We start from the raw sequence: 25,998 nt of genomic DNA, 5'->3' as shown, positions 1-25,998 counted from the left end.
GGGGCGTCCAGGCAGAAACACCGTGGGGCCAAGGCCCTGAGCAAAGGATGACCTTGGTGTGATTGGGAACAGAAAGGTGGCCAGTGTGGACGGCACTTGGGAGTGGAGGGGCACGTGCACGGAGGTGGTGGGTGCCAGGCAGGTGCGCCCGGAGGCCACGTGGAGCATCTGTATGTTATTTGGGGGGCAGTGGGAAGTCACGGCGTGCTGTCGACAGCAGTGAAGATGTCACTGAGACTGGGGCTTGGGGTGGGGGGTCTCACACTGCCAATGCCCAGTGACTTCTCCCTACTCCTCTAAGCTCCTGGGGTCTTCTGACCGGTGAAAGGGTAAAGGCCGAGTACTCTCGGCGGGCTCCTTCTTGCCTCGGAGCTCGGGGCTGTGGAGACGAAGCTGAGCAAAGCCCAAACCCACACCCTCTGGTCTCGGGCCTCCTGTCTTCCTGCCCGTCAAAGGCTCCTAGTCCCAGAAGGCCCCGAGAGACCTCCTCATTCAACCCCTTCATGCCCAGAGGGGGAAACGGAGGTATATGCGGAAGGCTACTTCCCCAAGTCTCAGCTAATGAAGGGACTGGACACTCCCCCAGGGCTTGCTGGGGGCAGCAGGGCCCCTGAACACCTGCTCCAGCCAAGCAGGCCCTGCCTGGCCGGCCTCCCCCTTCCCCTCTCAGCCACAAGCCTCTTTTGTGCTTGCTCCCTGGGGCTCCATCTCCTTGCAGGGGTCACAGGGCACCACTGACCCCAGCCCCCTGCCGGCGTGCCCGGCTGGTAATTGAAAATACCAGAATTCCCTGAAGACCAACTTACAGGGAAACCTGATACCCCAGGGTGGGCGGTGGACGGCAGGAGGGATGGGAGAACATCCAGCTGTTCCCTTTTCTCAATCCCCCCAGATTCCAGGAGAAAGGCCAGCCCTGCTTGGCCCCCACTGGCCCGCCTTGATCATCTTCCCAGCAAATGCCGCCTCCTTGCCACGCCCAGGGTGACAGGGCTTATGGGATCAGAGCCCGGGTGAGCTGTCTGTAACCCAAGCCTGCCAGCTAAGCCCACCAAGCCCAGACCCCCATAGCTGTGTGGGACCTGCCCCACCAACAGCTGAGCTCCCAGAGCTGAGGTGGGCTGGGTGGTGGTGGGCGAGGTGAATCAGCGGGAGCCGGGTGGAGTGCGCTTGGCAGCAACAGGATGGGAACCAGACCAGCGTGTCCTCAGAGGCCCTCTGATGACCACTGGTTTCCAGACCTCCCTGCTCAGCCCATATCAGCCACAGTCAACGAAGGGAAGGATGCATTGGATTGAGTGGGCCAGGGTTCAAATCCCAGCTCTGCTGCCTGCTAACTGTGTGACTCTGGGCAAGTTACTTCATACGTCAGTGCCTCCATTTCCTCATCTATAAAATGGGTATAATAATAATACCCGCCTCATAGGGTCCATATGAGTGTCAAAGGAGTTCACTACGTAAAGCATCTGGAAAAGCACCTGGCACAGAGTGAACAAGTAGGTGTTAGGGGTTGGCCTTCCTTTTGTGTTTCCTCTGGGCACCATGGGGGCATACAGGTGTTGTCAAGATGACAAGCTTTTTATATGAGGAGCAGGTTGTCCACTGCAGTCCTTCTGTGGCTCCCCAGTGCCTTCAGGAGAGGACAGGCTCCTGGGCAGCCTCAGCCCTGCACCTCCCCAACGACTTCTTGTACCCCTGCTTCAAGACACTCCAGACCTGCAGGTTCCAGAAGTTTAGCCTGGGCAGATGAGAGGGCCAGTCTCTGCAGGAGCCGGGCTGTGAGAAGTGGTGTTGTGGTTGGAAAATATACTCAATCAAGATTCAGCTAGTCTAGGCTCTTATGCCAGCCCCTAGCTGCTGTGTGACCTTAGACAAGTCCCCTTCCTTCTCTGGTCCTGAATCCACTGCTCCTCAAAGTGTGGTCCACACACCAGCAACATCGGCATCACCCGGGGGCTTGTTAGAACTGCAGATCCTCAGGCCCTACCCCAGACCTGTTGAATCAGAATCTTGGGGAGAGGGGTGGAGTGCCCAGTAAAGTGAGTTTTAACAAAGTCTCCTGGTTATCTCCTTATGCCCCCTCAAGTTTGAAAAGTGCACTAATCTTTAGGGACGAATTCTGCCACTTCACTGTTGGGAGGTGAAATCACGGGGAGAGAAGTTAAGGGAAGGACATTGCCCCTTCTTAGGCCTGGATCACCTTGGCTGAGTCCTGACCCGGGGGCTTGGACCCAGGAGCTCCAGCCTGGAGGTGGCAATCATTGTGTGAAAAAATATGCTTTTTCCCTTTAGACCCCGAGCCCCTGGAAGGCAGGGACCTGAGAGGTTCCTCTCTTGAGCCCCAGAACCCAGCATCATGCTGGCCCCATAGCCACTCTGTGAATTGAAATATTTTTCCAGCTTTATTGAGATATTATTGACGAATAACATGAAAGTTTAAGGTATACAATGTGATGTCTTGATTCATGTGTATATTTTGCTAAATGATTACCACAGTAAGGTTAGTTCACACCTCCAACCTCTCACATAATTACTATTTTTGCGTGTGTGGTTATAACATTTAAGATCTACTCTCTTGGGCGCCTGGGTGGCTCAGTTGGTTAAGCGACTGCCTTCCGCTCAGGTCATGATTCTGGAGTCCCAGGATCGAGTCCCGCATCGGGCTCCCTGCTCGGCAGGGAGTCTGCTTCTCCCTCTGCCCTCTTCCCTCTCGTGCTCTCTGTCTCTCATTCTCTCTCTCAAATAAATAAATAAAATCTTTAAAAAAAAAAAAAAAGATCTACTCTCTTAACAACTTACAAATATACAATATGGTATTGTTTCTTTTTCTTTTTTTTTTTTAAGATTTTATTTATTTATGTGAGAGAGAGAGAGCACATGAGAGGGAGGAGGGTCAGAGGGAGAAGCAGACTCCCCGCCGAGCAGGGAGCCCGACGCAGGACTCGATCCCGGGACTCCAGGATCACGACCTGAGCCGAAGGCAGTCGCTTAACCAACTGAGCCACCCAGACGCCCCTGTGGTATTGTTTCTTATAGTCACCGTGCTGTCCATTAGCTCCCAGAACTGATTCTTCTTACAGCTGGAAGTTTGTGCTCTTAGACCAGCATCTCCTCCTTTCCCCCAGCCCACAGCCCCTGGCACCATTCTATACTCTTGAAATGTTCCTCTTTTTAATTTATTTATTTATTTGAGAGAGAGAGAGAGAGAGAGAGAGCAAGAGTGGGGGAGGGGCAGAGGGAGAGAGAATCTCAAGCAGACTCCCCGCTGAGCAGGGAGCTGGACGCGGGCTCGATCCCATGACCCTGAGATCATGACCTGAGCTGAAACCAAGAGTCGAACCCTCAACTGACTGAGCCACACAGGCGCCCCGCCCCCCCCACCCCTGCCTCTTAAAGTGTTCTTTAATTTTTTTTTAAAGTAAATTCTACGCCTAATGTGGGACTCAAACTCACGACCCTGAGATCAAGAGTCACGTGCCCCATGCACTGAGCCAGCCAGGCGGCCCTTGACATGTTTTTAACAAGCTCTCCCTCCTGATGGTGCCAGGCACCATGGTCAAGCCTTTACATGCATTTCTCCATTCGTGCTCATGACATCCTTGCCAGGGAAGGGTCCGCAGTGGATGGGCCAGGGGAGGAAGGGAGGCTCAGAGAGGTTGAGAGAACTTGCTGAAGGCCACAGCACCAGGGAGAGGGGAGCAGATTTCCTTGCAAGTCTGATTCCACCCTCTGGCTTCCGACCACTGCGCCGGACTGCCTCTCTGGGGCCGGGTTGAAATCTTCTCATCCGAGGGTTCAGTTGCCCACAGAAGGCCCCAGCTGACTGAGGTCACATCCCTGTGGCTTGATGGCAGTACGGCTCTCCCATGCTTGTGGGTGCAGCGTGTGTCCGAGGCTCACGGGTACGACAGACGCGCAGTGACGGCGCACTCTGCCCGTGGACGCGGACCACAGCAGGCGGGAGAGGAGGGTGGACGGCCTGGCCCCACAGAGGAGCCAGGGCCTCCGGCAGCCCTGAAGAACAGAGTGCTCAGCTCCAGAGGGAGAGACGGGTCTGGGCTGGAGATGGGGTCAGAGAATGAGGGGACAGTGGCCGGGAGCATGGCTGGGGCGGGTTAACCTGGCTCCAGGCCCGGCTCGGCGCCACCATGCTTCTCTGAGCCTCAGTCTCCTCCTCTGCAAATTGTGGATATTAACCCCCATCCCGCATTGTTGTTGAGAGGACGCAATGAGGTGACATGGGTCAGCTGCTCAGTGCACAGTGGCAAGAACCCAGTGACATGGGTGAACGCTCCTGGCGCTGACCACCTGCCAGATGCCACACTGAGCAGTGGACACGAGTTCACACATCTGCTCCCCGCAGCAGCCCTCGGGGCACGTTACCCTCAGGCACATTTTACAGATGAGGAAACTGAGTCACGGAGCACTCTGACCGCCCCTCCACTGGGCTCTAGCAGTTAACCTCACTAATCTCCAGGGACCATTTCCCTGGAGCCGGGCACTGTGCCAGTGAAGAGCCTGAGCTGCCGGGTTCAAGTCTGGCCCAGCACTGCACTGCTGCATGACCGTTGAGCAGGTTACTGAACAGCTCCAAGCCTCAGTTTCCCCATCTATAAACTGGGGATGTTAGTAGCCCCCAGCTAATGGGGCAATTGTGAGAATTCTCTCAGAATTCTCTATGTTGATAGGTGTAAAGAGCCTAGAAAAGTGCTGGGCTCAGAAGAAGGGCTCAGTCAGTGTTAGGTTCGTGGCTTTATCATTGTTACTATGATACATGTATGCACAGCCCTGAAAGTCCTTCAAGTGACTTCCTGGAGCCCGAGAAACATCACCTCGCGGTCCAGGCATCTGGTGAGAATGTATTGCTTTGTTCTGCCACTTACTCTGTATAGCCTCCAGTCACACCGTGGAGAGGGACCGTGTCAGAGTAAGACACTTTACTCCATACTCGGCTTCCCCATCTGCAAAATGGGCTCAAGGAGGTCTGCTTTCTTTTTCTTTTTTTTTTTTTTAAAGATTTTATTTATTTATTTGAGAGAAAGAATGAGATAGAGCGAGCATGAGAGGGGGGAGGGTCAGAGGGAGAAGCAGACTCCCCGCTGAGCAGGGAGCCCGATGAGGGACTCGATCCCAGGACTCCAGGATCATGACCTGAGCCGAAGGCAGTCGCTTAACCAACTGAGCCACCCAGGCGCCCAAGGAGGTCTGCTTTCGAGGCTGTGGTGGGGATTAAATGGGTTAATGCATGTCCAGAGCATAGCACGGTGCCCAGCGTGTAGTAGGTGCTCAATAAACAATGGTTAGCGGGGCCCCTTCGCTCACGTTGGGGTCTCTTGATTCTCTGGGAGGCAATAAGGAAGACAGAGTCCCCCTGTTTGACTGAGGAGAGAACTGGGGGCAGCGGGGGCCTGGTCTTCCCGAGAGGCAGGGCCAGGAGCCAAGCTAAGAGCCAGGCAGCACACTCTCAGGTACAGAAGAAACAGAGGCTTGTCAGGGACACCGGGACCAAGGTCCACTCCTTCTTGCTGCCACCCTGTCTCAGGTGTCTTGGGCCAATTTCCCACTGGTACTAGGGGTGCTAGAGGGAAGCCGAACCTGCTCAGGCTCATGCTGGCCTCTGGGCTGATCCAGCTCCAGGCCGAGGGCTGCCGAAGAAGGACAGGCAGGGAGCATTCGAGCTGCAAGACCTCAGGGATCTTGCAGCCTGCCCTTGGTGCAGAGGACAAAGCCAGGTCCCGAGATGGGGGACAGCTTGCCCAAGGTCACACAGTCAGTAAGCAGCAAGCCAGGGAGCAGAGCCTGGGTCTTCTAAGCAACAGAGTGTTCCCTCCACCCTGAGGCTGAAGGGACAGAAACAGAGCAGGGAACAGGTGAGTCATTGCCAGGCTTCAAGTCCCCATGAGCTCCAACCGGCCCCTGCTCCATGCTCACATCCATACAAAGCACCTGGGAAGTAAGATTTGGATGAGGAGGAAAAGGGTCCGTCTCAACCCTCAGACACCCCTGTGTGGGCCGAGACAGGGCATCTGCTTGTCACAGTCTTGCCCAGGAGCCAAGAGAGACTGCAGGAGTTGCTCCCTTCACCCTGGTGCGTCCTCAGCCGCTCCTGAGACCATGAAAACCTCGGGCCCAGAGAGGCGAGGAGGCTCACTCCAGTCACACCGTGGGGAGGGACCGCGTCAGGAGTTACCCCGGCCCCCTCCGACTCATGGGACAAGCCCTGCCCCGGCAGACCTGGGTGCAAATCCCGGCTCCCCTACTGAGGATGTGGGGGCTGTGTGATCTCAGGAGGCCCCTTGCCCCTCTGAGCTTTAGGGTCTTCACTTGTCAGTGGGGTTGATGCGCACCCTCACCAACGGTCAGCTCAGGAAACAGATGCAAAGGGCCCCAGGCTGTGGGTGATGCATAGTAGGTGCTTTGCATAGGTTCGTTCCACTTGAAAAGGAGGCCAGAAACATAGGCCCGGGTGAAATATGAAATAAGGAATCCAGGGCGCCTGGGTGGCTCAGTTGGTTAAGCGACTGCCTTCGGTTCAGGTCGTGATCCTGGAGTCCCGGGATCGAGTCCCGCATCGGGCTCCTTGCTCGGCGGGGAGTCTGCTTCTCCCTCTGACCCTCCCCACCTCATGCTTTCTCTCTCTCTCAAATAAATAAATAAAATCTTTAAAAAAAAAAAAAAGAAAGAAAGAAATAAGGAATCCAGGAAAAGGCTGTGTGTCATGAACTCACCGTGCGATCTTGGGCAGCTCACATCCCCTCCCTGGACCTCAGCTTCCACATCAGTAAAATGAAGGGACGGGACTAAATTATGTCTAAGAGTCCTCCTAGCACTAAACAGGCTGCCCCTGACTTCCTGTCCCCTTCCTTTAACTAGCAGCACTAGGGGGAGGGAGGGAGGGATTTTGTTGAGGTAGAATTCCTATCCGATTAACCATTTTCCTGAGTACGATTCAGTGGCATTTAGTGCATTCACAGTGCTGTACCACTACCACCTCTCTCTAAGCCCAGAACATTCTCCGTTCCTCCCTACTCTCAGCCCTGGCAACCACCAACAGCTTGCTGTCTGTGGGTTTACCTATTCTGAATATTTCCTACAAATGGACTCCTAAAATATATGACCTCTGTGTCTGTCTTTCACTTGGCGTGTTTTCGAAGTTCATCTGCATTGTAGCACCTGTCAGAACTTGATTTACTTTTATGGCTAAATAAGATTCTATGGTATGTGTACACCATAATTTGTGTACCCATTCATCCGTTGATGAACACCTTGGTTGTTCCCACCTTTTGGCTATTGTGAATAGAGCTGCTATAAACATTCATGTACAAGTATTTGTTTGAGTACCTGTTTTCAGTCGTTGGGGATATAAAATTAGGAGTGCAAATGCTGGGTCATGTGGTAATTCTATGTTTAACTCTTGAAGGAACTGCCAAACTGTTTTCCATAGGAGCTATGGATTTATTTTTATAAATTTATTTTTGGCGGTCATTTTTATTCAGTGCTAGCTCCCTGGTGCATAGTAGGCATTTGGTGCACATTTGTGGAAGGAACAGGGGCGTCTCCGACCCTCTCTGCTCCCCTCTGCCACGGTCCCATCATCATGTCTTGGGTCTGTAAGTTCCCTAGTCCAGTAGGCTGTAAGCTCCAAGAGAGAATGAACACCTTTCATCCAGCTGCTTTGGGCCAGGCCAGAGAAGGGCCCAGTGCATCTATCTCTCACTTGGTGTGGCTTGAGCTCCCCGGGAACGGCCAGCATTGTCTGTGTCTGAAATCTGCAGGTACTTCAGGAAAGCAGCACCCACGGTCCTCCACAAGTCCCTCTGCCCCCCGTCAGCCCCCTAGGCAGGCTATGTGGCCTCAGCCAGATGCCTGCCCCTCTCTGATCCTCCACTCTGTCCGTCTGGGTACCTCTAAAGTGGGGCCAGAAGCTGCACCCTCTCCTGCTGCCCCTGACCCCTGACCTCTGACCTCTCTTCCAGCTCCCTCGGCCGTGTCCATCATGCACCAGGTGAGCCGCACCGTGGACAGCATCACCCTGTCATGGTCCCAGCCTGACCAGCCCAACGGTGTCATCCTGGACTATGAGCTGCAGTACTATGAGAAGGTACCTGTGCTCCTGGGCACACTCCCCACCCCCACCTCCCTGGGGCCTGGGGTTCTACCATCCCACGAAACTGGACCCCCTGGTGCCTCAGAGAGAGCACTGGCCTCCGAGTCAGGCTGCCGGGCTCAATTCTGACTCCGGTCCTCCCCAGCTGTGGGACCTCAGGCAGGTGTCTTGACCTCTCTGAGTCGTGCTTTTCTGGGCTGGGGCACCGGGCCAGCAATCTCAGTAAAAGGCAGTGGTCATGGCCCTTTCCTCACCGAGACCCTTCCTCTTGACTTCAGTGGGCCTGAGGTTCTGAAGAACTGGTTTCCCGAAAAGCGTCACCCATTCTGAAGCCAAGATTTAAAACTGCTCAAGACAGCTTCTCTCCAGGGTGAGAGTAGACCTCCCTCCCCGTGTTGTTCTGATTCCAGCTAAAACATTTGTTTTCATTTGCCTGGATGCCATTTGTACGGGGAGAGAGCGATTTCTCTTTGAGCTTTTAAAATCAGACCCTTGTTACCCCCTCAGGGCCCTCTAGGACCCGGGGACCCGGGGTTGGAAGCCCCTGGTGTTGTAGAGGGGCACTGGACTAGGAGTGAGAAGCTGTAGGTTCGGATCCCAGCTCCATCCAGAACCGGCCTTGTGACCTTGGGCAGGCATCTTCCCTCTCTGAGCCTGTTTCCTCCTGTGTCGAGTCCTAAGGAGATTGGCTGTCTTGACTGGGGGCTGCACAGGGACAGGGACAGTGCCCGGCATGGCTCCTGGCCCTAGCGGAGTGTGCTTTCCCTTCCTCCCGTCTGCCCTGCCTGCTGCATGGTGGGCATGAGCTACACCTGTGAGTCCAGGTGGGGTCCATACATTTGAACGTGGGGCCTGCTCGGTGTGGGGGCCAAGGGTAGATAGAGCTGCTCGACAGCAGAGGTCCAGGAAACTCTCTTTCTGACTGGAGACTTTTCTTCCCTGCATCCTGAGGCACCAAACAGACACAGAGGCTGCAAGGGCCCCTGGGAAAAGTGTCATGGGGATCGCATTCAGACTAAGGTGTGAATGACTATAGGAAGTGCTTTGGGTGAGGGTTGGCAACTGGAAATGGATAAGAAGGCTCTCCCCCACGGCTGAGAGGAAGAGAGATGGAAGCAGTTCCAGCCACCCTGGCTGGAGCCCTGCCTCCTGAGGCCCAGCCCCACCCTTCCACGCTGTTAACTGCCGGCTCAGCCCAACTCCCTTGGTCTCAGGGGGCTCTGCAAACTCCTGTGCAGCCTCACCCAGCTGGTTTATGATTGCTGGTGTCCTTGCTCGTCCCCCGCTCTAGGCAGCACATTCCGAGAGGCCAGGGACCACATCTGTCCCATTCACTGTCTTCTCCCCAGCACCCTGGGCCCGGCACCAAAGAGACGCTTGATAATATTGGTTGAAGGAATAATTGAATGGGTCCCTTCCCAGGGCCTGTTCCTCCAGGGAGGAGACCTTGCCTTAACGTCTGCTGTTTCCCCAGCCTGGCACACAGCAGGTGCTCAGGAGGTGCTGCTGGACGTCCCGAGCTGAGGAGGATGTGAGGGAAGCAGGGCCTGGAAGGAGCCAGGCATCCTGTAGCCTGAGCCAGACCAGCTGTTCCCAGTCCCAGGAAAGCCCCGGGGCCCTGCAGGAACCAGCGCTTCCACCCCCTCTGGCGGGGACAGCTTAGCAACTCAGAATTCAAAAACGAAAAAAACTAATTAAGAAGCTTTATGATTAAACGAAACCGAAAGTGTTTGTCCCCGAAGACTAGAGCGGAAATGAGGAATCCCGGCGCGGGTCCTGCCTCCGACCCATTTCCTACCGAGACGGGAGGGGCTGGGGAGGCTGCTGGAGACGCGAACCAAGAGGCCGCTCTGCCCTACTTTCTCCTGCGGCCCGGCACCCCCAGGCCTCCGACGCCGTGGCAGGACCAGCAGGCCACCAGCTGCAGCAGCCGCGGCCACCACCTGCTCACATGTCATGAGCGCACACCGCCTCCAACCTGTCGCTCCTCCTCACAGCAGTGCCATTCACCCCACTGGATGGGAGGGGAAACTGAGGCAGGGAGAAGTTGTGCGACCTGTCCAAGAGCACCCAGCTACTAAGTGGTGGAGCACGGATTTGGGCCTACACTCTCGCTCTTCACCTGGCTCTCCTGCCTTCGGTTTTCTCTCAGGGATGCTTCTGGGATGACCGTTTAAAGGTGGACAGGACCAGGCTCTGAAGGAGGAGCTTAAGTACAAATGGCAAGAGAGGGACAGGACTAGGGCGGTGCGACTGTGGTGAGACATGGCCCTACTCGGTCAGCCCCTCCTCCCAGGGCCCGGGGTGCAGTGAGAGGCAGCTTGGCATCTGCCAGTGGGAGATGGACACCAGTTCATTCAGTATTTACTGTCACCAGCTTTGGGCTGGGCCCTGGGCTCGGTGCTGGGAATCCTGTGATTAGCCAGACATGCCCAGAGGCCTCAGGGCCTTCACAGTCCAGGGGAAGCCACAGATCCAGACATAAATAGCCATGAGACCAGTTGTGACACAGTCACAGAAGGGCCAGCAAAGGTCCTTAGGGGCACCAAGGAGGGACCCATGATCTGGGTATAAGTGAGGGGAAATCTTCATTCCAGGGACATTTGAGCTGAGCCTTGAAAGATGCTAGGAGTTCACCAGACAGACAAGGGTTGAGGGCAGTCATTACAGACAGCAAGAGCAGCACATGCAAAGGCCCTGGGGCAGGAGAAGGCAAGTGTGGAGGAGCAATATGAACAAGAGCGAGATTAGTAGGGAAGGAGTTGGAGAGGGAGACAGGCTGGGTTGTGGTGGGCCTTCCACGCCTTTGGAGTCTGGATTCAATTTAAAGTACTATGAGAAGCTGTTGGAAGGTTCTGGAATGACGTGATCTGACTCAGATTATGTTAAAGATCCCTGTAGCTTACTGTGTGGAGAACAGACTGGAAGGGGGTCCTGGGGACACAGACCCTTTAGAGCGCTCTCACGGGACACCAAGTGAGAAATGATGGTGGCATGACGTAGGGGCTGGCTGCAGAGATGGTGAGAAGCCCACAGATTCAGACGGTGTTTTGAAACTCAGGGACCAGGGAAGTGTGAAGGACAGCTCCCGATGGATGGTGGTGCCTTTTCCTGGGGCCAGTGTGGGTTTGTGATATGGAGGTACAGGTGTGGTGCTTGCCGGGGGTGGAAAGGTATAGCCAAGAACAGACAAGAGGGTGTGCAGAAATAAAACGGAAATGGATGGACAGAATCAGGAAGATGGCAGATCTAAGGAGAGAAAGAAAAAGGAGTTGATGGCAAGTGTCAGGGGAGATGGCTGTGCAGGGGGAGAAGCAGTCTCGGTCCCCAGCCTCTCAGGCTTCCATCACGGAGGGACAGCCAGAATGCGGGATGGATTTCTGACAAGTCCACAGCCGGCTCTTCCCTAACACTTCAGAATCCTGCCAGTGCCTGCCATTGATTTCTTTAATGAAGGCTGCAGATCTTCCCAGGTAGGGAAGTTAGGCAGCGAGCTCTGTGGTCCCATGTGGGCCCCGCCCCCACCATCTTTCCCACTCCTCCTTTCCTTCTTTAGAAAGGGCTCTTTCTGGAGCGGGCTCTCCATTTGGCCTTTCCCCAGCTCCACTGGGGATTTCCCAGCCTGCCCGGAGCCCAGAGCTAAAAACCACTTTGCTGGAAAGCTTCTGGATGCCACTGACGAATGGTGTTGGCCAGACCCATGCTGGCTGTTTCCTTCGGCTCCACCGTCCTAGGAGAGTTGGCCTCCTTTGGTAGCTGCCCCAGAGCAGGTTCGTGCTCCCTTTGGCTCCCCCAGCGCTCCAGAAGATTCATTTGTGGGGCCACCTATGGCAGATGGGCCCCTGTAGGCCTCATCGATTTCTGTTTACTCAACAGAAATTTCTACTTGGCAGAGCAGAGGGGAAGGAAGGCTGGGCGCGGTGGGGATGAGCTATGAAAATCCAGGCTGCATTGGTTGTTGTCCAGGGTACGTGGAGCAGTGTGGACGGTTGTCCAGTGTGGACAAGGAGAGGTTTGTTCTGACACTCGTTCACTTTTGTATTCATTCATCCATTTCATGAACATCGGTGAAGGCTTACCCTGTCACGGTGTTGATAACAATGAGGGCGATAGCCAATATTTATTAAGTCCCTACGTGTGCTGGAGACTATGCTAAAAGCTTTACCCATTTTTTTCCTGTTGAATCTCCACACCCACTCTGTGTGGCATATGGTGATGTTATCCCACTTCAAAGATGAGAAGACCGAGGCTCATAGAGCTTAAGAAATGCACCCAGTGCTCACTGGCCCGTAGTCTCTGGGTAAGGATTCAAACTAAGGACTAGTGGATTTCTTTTTTTTTTTAAGATTTTATTTATCTAAAAAAAAAAGATTTTATTTATCTATTTATTTATTTAAAGAGCACGAGTGAGTGGGAGGGGTGGAGAGGCAGAGGGAGAGAGAATCTCTAGCAGACTCCACGCTGAGCGCAGAGCCCAATGTGGGGCTCGATCTCACAACCCTGAGATCCTGACCTGAGCTGAAATCAAGAGTCCGACGCTTCATCGACCAAGCCACCTGGGTGCCCCAGAACTAGTGGATTTCATACTAACTTTCTTCCCCTAACCCATCAATGCTTAGTCCTTATTCAGATACAGGTGCTTCAGCCACGGGGGAGGAGAGAAGGGGACTGATGTCTCCAGAGCAGTTCCTTTGTGCCAGACACTACTTGATCACAACAACCCTGAGAGGTTGGCGTTTATTGTTCCTTTTCTGGAGTAGAAAACAGGAGCCCAGGGGAGTGAAGGGTCTCTCCCAAGGTCACAATGCAAGTAAGGGGAAGAATCGCCATTTGAAATGACTTCGAATCCCCCGCTCTGTCCTGTTCCCTGCTTTAGAAAAACGATCCACGAGGTTCGTTCCTCATTCTCCTGAGGCACCTATGCCCCTGGCAGTTACCTCCCATCTCCATCCTATAATCAGGAACTTAAAACTTCCACCCTCTCTAAGTGGACACCCACCCACGCAGTCTGCAGACTCCATCCCCTTTTCAAACCCCAGCAGATTCCATGTTGGCTGGCGGCACCTAGTGGACAGTCTTGATACTGCAACCTGCGTTCGTAGTTTTTGTTTTTTGGGTTTTGGTTTTTGTTTTAATAGTCTATGATGTTCATTCATTTGTTCCTGGCGGTAGTTAGTGAGCTGAGTCTGCGGTCCCGGAGATGAATGAGACAAGGTCTCTGCCTTCGGGAAACCTATAGTCCTTAGAGAAAACACATGCATATCAGAACAACAGGTGGGAGAGGAGACAATGGACCTGCAACTTTTTCTGGGACATCTGAGAAGTTTCCCCAGCAAAGGTGGTACTTGTACTAAGTCTTGATAAACAGGCAGATGGGGAAAGGGTATTTCAGATAGGGGAAACAACACTTGCCAAGGCTCAGAGTGTCCAGGGAAGGTAAGGTTGCCAAAAAAATATATAGGACACCAGTTACATTTAAATTTTTTAAAATAATTTTTTAGTATAATTGTGTTTTAAATATTACATGGGAAAAACTTATACAAAAAAAATTATTCATTATTTATCTGAAATTCAGATTTAACTGAGCATCCTGCATTTTTATTTGCTAAATCTGGCAGCCCTACCAAGAAAGGGAGGGGAGGCCTTTGGGTATGACCAGAGCCTGGAGGACACTGGAGATGTGCAGGCAAGATTGGCAAAGGGTGAGTCATGAAGGGTCTGGAATGCCAAGCTGAGGAGTACAGCCTTTACCCTGTGGGCATCGGGGCACGTCTCTGTGTGCAGGCCTCTGTGCTTAGTACAGGGGAATAAAACACAGCCACTCCTTTCAGGAGTTTACGGTCAAGGTTGTGCGATCAGCCTGTGCCCAGGATGAGGGGACATAGCAGAAACCCCCTCCTAGGGCATCCAGGCAAGTGCTCCAGGGCTCAGAGGGAGGGAGGCACATCTGGCTGAGAGGTCAAGCAGGCTTCCTAGTGGAGGAGGCAGATGAGCTGGCTCAAGAAAAGAGACTTCCTATGCACTGCTGCTCCCTGGGAGGTGTGAGGGGGTGGGAAGGAGGCACCCACAGGTCAGCCCCTTCTCTAGCCCCCCATATCCCAAGTTCTTTCTCATCCCCTTGCGTTCGCACCTGGTGCTCCTTGCCAAACATGCCCTCCCTTTTTTTGACCTGGGTGACTTCTGTTTGTTCTTCAAAATTCCATTGCATAACCCCACTCTGCAGAGAGCGTTGCCTGACTTCACCCGATGGCCCCCACCCAGGCGAGGTCACATGCCCACAGCACACTGTGCTTACCCTACCTTTATTCATATTAATGCATTTTATCCGCTAAGCAACCCTCTGAAGTGGCTGTGACCATTATTGTCCCCATTTTACAGATGATGAAAAGGAGGCAAAGAGAGGTTAAGAAACCTCCCCACGGTCACAAAGATAGTAAGTAGAAGAGTCAGGACTTGAACCCAGGAAGTCGGGCTCCAATTTGTGATCTTAACCTCTAGGCTATGATGCCCAGAATGACATTGCACTCACTGAATTTCACTGTTTCAAGGGAGTTTTCAAGGGCTCTGTGCAGCACACGGGCACGTGACCGGCATGCACAATCAGGTGTGCATTTTTCTGCACGGAGGTTCATAGCTTTCATCAGCTTCTCAGAGGCGTTCGCGATCTTCCTCCAAGAGCTGAAGTCTCCACACTGTTTGTGTGTCTGAACTGAGCTCTCTGAATCCAGCGCCCGTACCCGAGTCCCTCGGAGTCCCCAGGGCCTAGTGCAAAGAGGGTGTTTGGGGATGGTTTGGGGGGTAGCTGACCGCTGTCTGCACGAGCATCATATAGACTGGCAGACGACTGCATCCAGCTCATCCACAGCTCTGTTGCCACTGCAGCAGCTCAGCTTTGTCTTGTCCCGTACTCCTTGGGTCACCCTGGGCAGTCCTCAGGTCAGAATTGGCATTCTGCAGCTCTCAAAGGAGGGAACATCAGGTCTTGGGTACTCGAGCCTTGGACATTAGAGGTAGCTCCATGTAGGAGCCTGGTTTTGAGTGCCAAAGCAGCCACAAGCTCAAGCATGACCTTGAGCATCATTTTCCCCATCGGGGCCTTAATTCTTGCCTCACTCAAGTGTACTGTGGCTGAACAGGGGTCCTTCCATGTAACATATCAAGGCATGGGGCAGGGAGGAGGATGCAGAAGTGGGTAAGGTAGGCCCTCTTCCTGCTGTCTCCAAGAACTCACAGCCTAGACCTCAGGATCTAGGCCACTCAGCATCTGTGCATTAATCAGCTATCACTGAGGATGATGCTGCAAAATAAACAGTCCCCGAAATACAATGGCTTCTAAGCGCCGATTTTCTTGCTCATTGGTTGGAGTCTGTGGGTCAACTGAGGTGGCCCTGTTTCAGCCTAGGAGTTAGGTCAAGGTCTTCCCTACATGTTTCTCATTCTGGAACCAGCTGTTACCCAGGTTCAGCCCCATCATGGCCTAAGGCAGGAGCACAAGAGGCCAAGCCAACTCAACAAGCACATGTAAAGCCTCCACCTGCATCCTGTCCTCTAGAATGTTCCAAGGACCAAAGCAAGACACATGGATAAATTTGGCATCCACGAGGCAGAGAAACATACTCTGCCTTCTTTTGTGGGAAGTCACATGCAAAAAGTATGGGTGTGTAATTCTGTTACAGGGAGGGAGCGAAGAATTGGGAACCACAGATGTTTATCTTAGTGGCTAAACCCCCCCCAAGTGGCAGGAGTGGGCTCTGGGCCCGCTGTGGGCAGCCACCTTGCTAATGGTCTTCTCTGTTCCTCGGCAGGAGCTCAGTGAGTACAACGCCACAGCCATAAAAAGCCCCACCAACACGGTCACTGTGCAGGGCCTCAAAGCCGGCGCCATCTATGTCTTCCAGGTGCGGGCACGCACCGTGGCAGGCTACGGGCGCTACAGTGGCAAGATGTACTTCCAGACCATGACAGAAGGTGAGCGACATCCAGAGGGCAAGAGGAGGCCATTGGCTCCACAAACAGAATCAACTTGAAGGTCCCCGTTCCTTCAAAGTGCCTTTGTACAAATTAGAAAAGGCGCTCCCTCTTCTGGATGTCAACCCTCCCTCCCAGCCGGAAACGAGCCATCCACTGGTGTCCGTGGCTGGACAGCACGTGGACTACCCCATTGCCATCCTATCAGCCAGGCAGCTTCCTCTTGCAGGACTGTCAGGAGCTCAGCCCTAACTTGCAGAGACACTCGGAGCAAGTCACTTCCCTCCCCTGGCCCAAATTTTTCTCATCTCCAAATTGAAAGCATCATATTCAGTCTTTGAGACCACACCAGTTTCACCCAGGCGCTATTCCAGTGACTTGCAGTTGGATTGAGAAGAATTCTGAAGTGCAGCAGGAAGAAGTGCTGGGATGGATTAGTGATGTCTGCCCTGGGCAAGAGAAGGGGAAGCTGCAGCCCACATGCTGCGTGGCTCCCAGTCTGGGACCCCATGGTCTCTAAGTACCCTTCCTGCTCTAATAATCTCTGAGGACCAGCAGAGTTAAGAGCGTGGGCTCTGATGCCGGACAGATGGAAATTACAGTGCTGATTCAGCCCTAACGGTGTGGCCCTGAGCAGCTCTGAGTCTCAGTTCTCTCATCTATAAATGGGGATGGTGACCACTATCTCATTATCATCATCATCATTATCAAAATGGTGTAAAGATGGGGGCTAAACATATAGAACCTGGCCCAGGGTTGGCGCTAGGTCTCACATGTAGTTAGCGTTCACTGAATAGTAGTTGGGGTCATTGTTGTCATTGCTGTGAGTCTAGCGGCCCCTTCACCAACCAGCCCAGCTCCAGGGTAGCTTGACTTATGACCAGACTCCAGCGTCCCCTCTTAGCGTCTGCTTTAACCACTGCTCATGGGCCTTGGCCTTTGCCTAGCTGAACATTTCAGAGGCTCCTACACCCATGAACTCTCGTCTTATCACAAACATCCTCCCTAATGACTCCACCGTCTCTGCTGGAACGCTAACAGCACCTCCTCTGTAAAGCCCCACCAGCAATTTCACCTCTCTAGGCCCTCTTGCATGTTGGATGGATGTCATTGACCTGGGGTGTGGGGGACTGTCCCAAGATCCTTTCTTTATTAACTCAGCAAATGTGCGCTGGTGCTAAGGACCCAGAACTTACCCGGTCCCTGACTTCAACAAGCTCTTGTCTGGTCACGGATGCAAACGAAAAGTAATAATAATAAAATTAAAAACAATGATGGTGTTGATGGCATTGAAAATGTGCCGAGTGGTTTCGAAGAGCCGGGCCAATGCTGAGTGCATTTTATGCATTATCTCATTTAAGCCCATACACAGACCTGGGTTCATATGCTGGCTTTGGCCACTTTCTAACTCTGTGACCCCAAGCTAGTCATGGCATCACTAAACCTCAGTGCCCTCATCTGCACATGGGGTGATCATGGGCACTGAATCATAGGAGGATTCTGAGAATCAAACAAGATACATAACATATTTAGCACAGTGACCAAAAGAATAAAACGCTCAATAACAATAATAGTTCATATTTACTGAGTGGTTACTATCCTGCCACCTGTCCTTCTACATGCTTATACAACCAGCCTCTGAGATGGGGACTCTTCTCCCCACTTTACAGATGAGGAAACTAAGCTGCAGAGAGGCAAGTCACTTCACCAGAGACCACAGACAGGAAGGCACTGCCGGGGCTCAGACCCAAGGAGTCTGGCCTCCGAGTCTGTGCTTACAGCTGCCTCTCTATATGTCAGCTTCTTATTATGGTTGATTTTCATACCGACATTGAGGTATTATGCCCATTTTATAGATGAGAAACTAAGGGTTGGACAGTCCACGGACTTGTCCAAGGTTACCTGTGAGTGTGTCCCGGCTGGTTCTCCATCTCGGCATGGGACAGGAGCTCTCTCAGGAGTGGGAACAGAGTCTGGGGATCCCACGAGGCCTGGTGGGGTGGGGGGGGGCGTTAGGACTCCCAGAGCCAGGCTGACAACATCCATGTGCTTTCTCCCCCAGCCGAGTACCAGACAAGCATCCAGGAGAAGCTGCCACTCATCATCGGCTCCTCGGCGGCTGGCCTGGTCTTCCTCATTGCTGTGGTTGTCATTGCCATCGTATGCAACAGGTGGGTGGGTGTCCCCAGCCCTGTCCAGGCCTGGCTGTCCATCTATTCAACCATTCCTGAACAGTGTCTGTGAGCCGAAGTGATATTCCCATCATTCCCAGGGCCAGGGAGAGGCCTGGGCAGGCCTGCATACTCTCCCACCTACTTGGCCGCCATTAGCTCCAGTCCATCCCTTTGGGCTAGAGTTGCCTTGACAAGCCCACTGTTCATGGAGGTGGCGCATAGAGACACTAATACTTCAGCATGAAGGAATGCTCTTCTTCCTTAGATCAGACAGGGCCCTAAGGTCAGATGGACAGAAGCCCTGGGATTTCTGGGGCCGTGAGAGATGACTTTGAAAAGGGCTTGGCTGAAGAGGGGATGGGGCAATGGTGAGCCTGGATTTGGAGAGGTGGGAAGGGATGGGGGCAGAGGGGAGTGGCCAGGAAGGGTGAGGCTGCTAGGCCAGGGGAAGGCAGGGAGCCCTCTGGCAGGGGTGTGGTTTTGAGGGCCTGCCCTCCCTCTCCCTATCACCTACTGTGGCTCCCAGCTCCCCGGGGCTTCCAGGTGGCTCCAGCCCTTTGCTCTTGTTCCAGAAGACGGGGGTTTGAGCGCGCTGACTCGGAGTACACGGACAAGCTGCAGCACTACACCAGTGGCCACAGTACGTACACCCCAGCAGGGCCGGCACCCCGGGCCCTTTGCTTGTCAGTTCCCCGGCAAGCTCTCCAGCCTCCTTCCACTGCCTCCCATCTTGCTGCAGCCAGACTCAACGTCAAGCTGTTCCCTGAACGGGACAAGCTCACTCTGCCCTCCTGGCCTCTGCACCTGCCGTCCCCTCTGCCCCGAGCATCACCCGCCTTCTCTTCACCCATGTAACTGCCTCTCCCTCGGCTGCGGCGCATACAAACCGCTCTGAGCAGCCTCCCCTGACCCCCGCCCCACCCAGGCTTTAGGGTCCCGTCTGTGCTTGCACGGCGCCCCCTTACTTGCCCGCATCGTGAGGGCCATGTCCCTGTCTCCGCAGCATTATGGTGGGAGCACCCGGAGACGTGAAAGTGGCTCCGACACTCACCTGTGCCCCCGAACGCCAGCCCGCTGCCCGGCACTTAGCAGACACTAGATCCCTATTTTCACAATAAATCCATGAGTTGCATGAGATGCTGAGGACCCCAGGCTTTGGCCCGGGAGGTGGCAGGCCCTGTCGCTCCTCCTTGGTGACCCCTCTGGTAGCCACTGCCCCCCACCCAGTGCCTCCACTTCCCCACTGTCCCATCCCATCCCAGGCCAGGACTGGGGGCACAGGAGCTGCATACCCAGAGCAGACAGCCCCTCTCTAGGGGCCCAGCAGAGGCAGAGGCAGAGCATAGATTCCTCTCGATTTTACCCTGGCAGAACCGACATGGGGCGGGCTGGGGGGAGGAGGGCAGGGAGAGCCTTCATCCTCTCTTCCACTCGCTCAGCAAATGGGAATTCCAAATGGGTCCGATACAGCTTCTCAAACTGTACTCAGTGGGGTACCCTGGGGCTTCTGAGATGCCGCTGGGTAAGAGAGGCCATCGGCATAGCCCTTCACGTGTCACACATCTTTGTGACCTGCTGTGTATGCCAGGCACTTGTTTTAGCGAGCTGGGGATACACAAGTAAGCAAACAGGTCGTAAAAATACAGGTCGTAAATGAGAAAAGCACATGGCGTGCCAGAAGATGAAAGTGCTATGGCAAAAGGCAAAGTAGAACAGGGTGATGGGCTGAGAATTGCAAGGTCAATAGAACTGCCTATTCAGATAGGGCAGTTGGGGGCGGCCTCACTGAGAGGGTTTTAGTTGAGCAAAGACACGAACGAGCTGTGGGAGTGAGCTGCATGGACAGACCTGAGGGAAGAGCCTCCCAGGCAGAAGGAAGAGCCAGTGCAAAGGCCCTGAGGCTGGAGTGTGCCTGGCAGGTTTTAGGAACAGCCAGGAGGCTAGTGTGACTGGAGCAGAGTGGGGAGGCAGGAGGGGCAGGTATGAGGGGCCCCAGCATGCAGGTCCTTGTCAGCATGGCGGGGCCTCGGTTTTTATTCTGAGTGGAATGGGGGACCTCTAGAAGGTTCTGAACCAAAGACTGACACAGTCTGAGTTACAGTTTTGACAGGACTTCTCTGGCTGCTGTGTGGAGAATGGAGTGAAGGGGCTGTAGGACACCAGGCAGGACAGAAGCAGGGAGATCTGTGAGGTGGCTGTTGGAATCATCCAGAGAAGATTCTGGATTCTGACATGTTCTAAAAGTACTAGATTTGCTGCAGGACTGGATGTGGGGTGTGCAAGAAAGAGCAGAGTCAAGGAGTTCTAGATAATCGAGCCTCTGGGTTAACAGTCAATTTGCAGTAAATGTTCCTGAGCTTAAAAAACCATTTTAGACATAAATGTAAAAAATAATTAAACCATTAAAATTTTCAGAAGACAATTTAGCTAACTATTTCACTGATATTCTAAGCCTAAAAGCAATGGAAGGCTCACAAGAAAAAGGCAGAACAATTTAACTACACCGAAATTAGAAATCACCTGTACATTAAAAGTAAAAGTCATAAATTACGTCACCCCCTCTTCTTCCCCAAGTAATGAAATCATGGTTATAGTTAGAGCTAACTGTATTGAGGGTGTTCTGTGTGCCCAGAACTGTTTTAATGCTTTACGTGCATTTGTTCATTTAATCCTTATAATTATCCTTGTAATATAATTGAGTATGAGGGAACTGAGGCCCAGAGAGGTCACACAGCAGCTCAGGGCCGGAGCTGAGGCCCACACTCCTCGCCACGCCGTGCTGTCCACACCCGACTAAGCTGGAAAAAGGTGGGCTCACATGCTCTGTCACCTGGAGCCATGTGGGAGCATCACTATTGAGCGTGTGAGTCACTAACAAGGAAACAGGGGACAGCAGGGATTTATTTTTAAAATAGAGCCCAGGATTTGTTCATGGATCAACACATTCTAAAGCTCAAGCTCCTACTCCCTGCATCTAAGAAAGAGCCTTGGTTTTTTCAAAGCACTACCAGCCCTGTGGTCCCACACCCACCAGCAACCCTGTGTGGCCGGGACAGAGAAGGAATCTGAGGCCTGGAGATGCGTGTGGCTGGCTTGAAGTCACCCTCACCAGCTCATGTGTCCCATCATTCAGCAGGTGCTGAGTGAGGACCAAGGTCTATGGTACCTGGGTGTGACCCAGAGGGACCAACCTGGTTTCTCATCCCTGCTCCACCACTGGGCAGCTCTGTGACCTTGGGGAAGTCATCGAGCCTCTCTGAACCTTGGCATCTTTACATGGGAAGTAGCCAGAATGATGCTTCTTTCACAGAATTGTGAGGATTAAATGAATTAATGGATATGAAAGTGCTTCCTAATAATATTTAATAATAGCCAACTCTTCTCTATAGCAGGTAACAATTATTCAGTGTTTTCTATTTGCCAACTACTATACCAAGCCCTTTAAAAAGATTCTCATTTAATCCTTGCAGTTAAGTACCTAGACCAGCACCTTGTAGGTGCTGTTTATGAGCTCCGCTATAGATATGGAAAAAAAGTGAAGCACAGAGAGGTTAAGTAATTTGCCCAAGGGCACACAGCAGTATCAATACTGTGGTTGATCCTCAATTCAAACTCATAAAGGAGCTTATTTATTATTATTATTACTGGCAGATCCAGAATTCAAACCAGGTCTCTGAATGTCTGGTTCCTCCTGCCTCCTTCACCCTGAATTTCCCCTTTGGGTTCAGGACAGCAGGTAGTGGCCCTGACAGTCGTAAGTCATCCAAACAACAGCTCAGTATTTTCTGAAGACTCTGACTCCAGAGACCCTCATCCAGCTTCAGTGCAGCAAATACCGTCCTGGGAGCCGGGCCTTGAGCAAGGCTCGGCCGCAAGGAGCTCCGCTTCCATTCCAGGATACAGGATGGGGAAGCAGTTGAAAGTGTAGACTCACAGCCACATGACCTGGATTCAAACCCCTCATGTGCCACTTATCAGCTCTGTCCATGTCCCCTTGGGCAGGTCATCTAACCTTTCTTATCCCACAGTGTCCTCCTCCAAACAATGGGGATAATATTAGGTTTGGCCAAATGAAATTGCCCGTTTTGTAGGTCAGAAACAGTCAAATACTAACAATTTCATAAGGCTCAGGCTAATAATAGCATTTACCTGGTAGGGTTTTCAGGAGGGTTAATTGGATAGATACCTGTAGAGTACCTAGACCTGCTACAAGGGCCTGCTACCTGGCAAATCCACACTGAATTGTGAGCAGATTGTGTTATTAATGAGGAGATGAAACCAGAGGGTCATAGAAGCAGGGACAGCTCAGAGCCATACATTCAATAAGTATCTACTGAATACCACCTTCACATGTGTACTCCAGAGAAAACATTCTAGAGCAAGGGCTCGTAACTTGGGGTTCACAGACCCCAAGAGCTTCATGGGCCCGTGAACATTCCAAAATTATATGCTGAATCTGGGAGTGTGACACACAGGTGAATAATTTTCCAAGGAGCAGATTCATAGCTTCTGTCAGATTCTCAAAGGTATTCATGATCCCGAACAGGCAGAAAGAGAAAAAGAGGACATTCCAGTAAGTAATGCTATTACTCTTTCAATAAGCATTTCGTGAGCACCCTCTATGTGCCAGGGTCTAGCATGAACTAGACAGACATGGCTTCCATGCCCCTGAGGGAGAGAGTGGAAAGCAAGTCCTCACAGGCAGCAGTGTTCCAGAAAGGGGTGGCAGGAGGCTGTGGGCATGCGTATCTAGGAGACTTAATACAAGATAGGAGGGCCATATAAGTGGGTTCAGAGACAGGGCTTCAGAGCCTAAAAAGAAAGCATGGATCTCCCCTGGAAGGATCCAGGCAAGCTTCACAGAGGAGGTGGCATTTGATATGGACACAAAGAGGAAGAGAAGGGTATTGCAGGTGGAGGTAACCCCACGAACAAAACACAGAGGCAAGAAATTATAAGGTGTGTCTGGGACCTCTGGGTAAATAATTCTTTTTGCTGGCATACAGAGGGGCAGGGAGCTGTAGTTGGGGCCCAACACGGAGAGCTTGGCATGCCAGGTGAAGGCACTTGCCTTAGTTCTGCAAGCAACAGAGAGCCCTCCAGGCCAAGGCTTAGGGATGACATCTGATCGGTTGGCAGTGCCCGAGTTAGCTTTGAGTTCCTGCTGCACTTCTCCTTAGCTGCCGGGGCTGACCTATTCCTGTCCTCCCTCTGCAGCAGGCCTGACAGAAAAGGTTTCCCTCAATCCTGTTGGAGGGAGGCTGAAAGTAAGTCACCAAGAACCACAGAGCAGGCACTGAGTTTGAGCGAGAAGGAGCATCTCCCAGGAACTGATGTCCCCGCTCTGAGGAGTGCTGATTGGGGGAGGAGTCATGGCTGAACAGTCCAGGAGGAGGAGGCCTGGGCCAGATCTGGTTGGATTGCATGCAGGAGGCCATGAGCGTGATGATTAAGAGTATTGGCCCTAGGCTCAAGTCTGACAGACCTGGATTCAAGTCCTGGCTGTGCCATTTGCTAGCTGTGTGGCCCTGGGCAGATGACTTCGGCTTTCTGAGCGGCAGTTCCCTCATGCATGAAATGAGAATAATGTTTCCCTTCCTCCAAGAGTTGTTGGGTGCAGATGAGATAATGCATATAAAGAGCCTGACCCAGTGTTGGGCACAAGGGTTCAGTCAGTGGTAGCTGCAATCATTCTTTTATCTCTGTCACCTGGATTCTTCCCAGCTCTATAGACATTGAGTGTATATTGTGTGCAGAGCTTTGTTCGAGCCCCACGTTGCGGGTGGAGATTTGAAAATAAAATCTTTTAAATAATAAATAAAATGAAGGGCTAGACAAACACCCACACAAATAATCCAAAATAAAGCTAATGTATTAGAGCAGCAGCTGACAGACTTTTCTCTAAAGGACCAGAGAGTAAAGACATACAGCCACACGGTCTCTATTGTATCTATTCAACTTAGTCGCTGGAGTGTGAAAGCATCCACAGGCAAAGAAATGCATGCAGCTGTGTTCCGATAAAACTTTATTTATGAAATAGTCAGTGGGCCAGTTTGCTAACCCATGTGTTAGAGGTTCCAACTTTAGATTCTTGTAATGTCTGAAATAGACACTGAGAGTGGTCAACTAACATGTCCAAGGTCACACAGCTGAGCAGGGTTGATGGCCCCACTCACCAACCAGTCAAGCCTTACTATGGCCCAGGAATTCCAGCTCCCTACTCCTAGAGCTACTGCCTCCAAAGTCATGGCTCCTGGAGCAATGGGAGAATGTGGGCAAGTTGCTGGGGAAGCCAGAGGGAGGCCTGGGCAGCAGAAGACCAGTTATATGGGAGGAAGAATGTGGGATGGATCATCCTTCCCTTCCCTCCAAGTGTTTTGCTGGCTCAGTGGTAGGGTCAGAATTAGGTGTTTGGCATCCAAGTTACATCCTTAATTTCTGCATCAAATAAAAAAGTGCATCAAATCAAGAGTCAAATTAATAGGCCACGTGTCCAGCCTCACACTGATCACCAGGGAATTTGAGATCTAGAAAGGTTTAAGACCTAGCTAGTGAGGAACCTGGGAAGTGAACCCAGAAACCATGGGTCCTCAGACCCTGGTGAGTGGGCAGCCCTCCAGGCTCTGGGGCCTGCCTGGGAGAGCTGAGACAGCCAGGAAGTTTCCTAAAGGGAGAGGATGCTTAAATTAGGCCTTAAAAGAAAGGGAGGTCTCCTTAGCAGACTCCCAAGAACATGGGCTATTGCCTGCTCTTTCTGTATTTTTGTTCCAAATCTCTCTTCCTTCTTGACTTCCTCTTCCTTTACTTTGCACCCCCTGATTCTCTAACACAAGAGTGACAAACCTATCTATCCTTTTATGCCCATACCCTTAACAGACATTGCTAATCAATCCTGACAGTCCTTTAGCTCCTTTAGGAAGACATTACTAATCAGTTAGAGTTGGAACAAGAGCTAGAACCTATTTGTTCTCTCTGCTGAGCTCTCTGTTCTCCTCACCCTTCTACTCAGCTCAATGCCCATCTGCTCACTGAGGCCCAGAGAGGTCAAGTGACCTGCAAAGGGTTGGCTAGTTCTTATGGGGCCACATGGGAGTGTATTTCCCTCCACAGAGGGGCCAGCTCTAGACTTTCCATCTGTCCACGTCTTGAGTCTGTGCATGTGACCAAGCCTGATCTTATCCCCCAGTGACCCCAGGCATGAAGATCTACATCGACCCTTTCACCTATGAGGACCCCAATGAGGCAGTGCGGGAGTTTGCAAAGGAAATTGACATCTCCTGTGTCAAAATTGAGCAGGTGATTGGAGCAGGTAGGTGGCTGGTGCTCTCCCAGGTACCATGGCCTCAGCCATGAGTGGGGAGTACTATTGGGGCAGAGCGTAGGATGTGGGGCAGGAACCTCAGAGGATCCTCCAAGACCTGAAGGTTCAGAATACCCAAGGTAGAAAAGTCCTCAAAGACATACAGTAAAATCACCTCATCGACATATGAGGAAACTGGGGCATGGGGCTGGGAAGGAGCTTGCATATCATGTCAGAGATTGAACTAGGTCTAGAACCCCATTCTCTGGACTCAGTCTAGTGCTTTGTTCTTCCCACCATTCATCCAGGTCCCTCTCACCATCTCCCCGGCCTCCCCTACAGCCTTACCCCATGCCCAGCCAAATACCATGGGACACCTGTGAAGTGTTTACTCTTACTCCTAGTAGTGGCTAGGACCTTTCTGGGTCCCCACATTCTACAAAGGGGTTCTT

The 25,998-nt window shown here is 52.4% G+C and overlaps 1 protein-coding gene across 2 annotated transcripts in view; it reads left to right on the top strand.

Moving 5' to 3' along the window:
- Positions 1-25,998, top strand: part of EPHB2 (EPH receptor B2) — a 184,806-nt gene that overhangs the window by 152,475 nt on the left and 6,333 nt on the right. The window contains exons 6-10 of one of the 2 annotated variants that reach the window (XM_045898483.3): positions 7,974-8,098; positions 15,910-16,072; positions 18,135-18,243; positions 18,822-18,886; positions 25,433-25,555. In XM_045898483.3, coding sequence (XP_045754439.2) covers positions 7,974-8,098; positions 15,910-16,072; positions 18,135-18,243; positions 18,822-18,886; positions 25,433-25,555 — 585 coding nt within the window. Of the gene's footprint in view, positions 1-7,973; positions 8,099-15,909; positions 16,073-18,134; positions 18,244-18,818; positions 18,887-25,432; positions 25,556-25,998 lie in introns of both variants that reach the window. The other variant, XM_045898482.3, reaches the window with a different exon arrangement.

Source organism: Mirounga angustirostris, unplaced genomic scaffold (assembly GCF_029215605.1).
Source record: "Mirounga angustirostris isolate CCGP_5_RB_7025 unplaced genomic scaffold, mMirAng1.0.hap1 SCAF_4, whole genome shotgun sequence".
NCBI lineage: Eukaryota > Metazoa > Chordata > Mammalia > Carnivora > Phocidae > Mirounga > Mirounga angustirostris.
The sequence above is the reverse complement of the archived record's forward strand: the minus strand, read 5'-3'. Positions and strand labels throughout refer to the sequence as shown.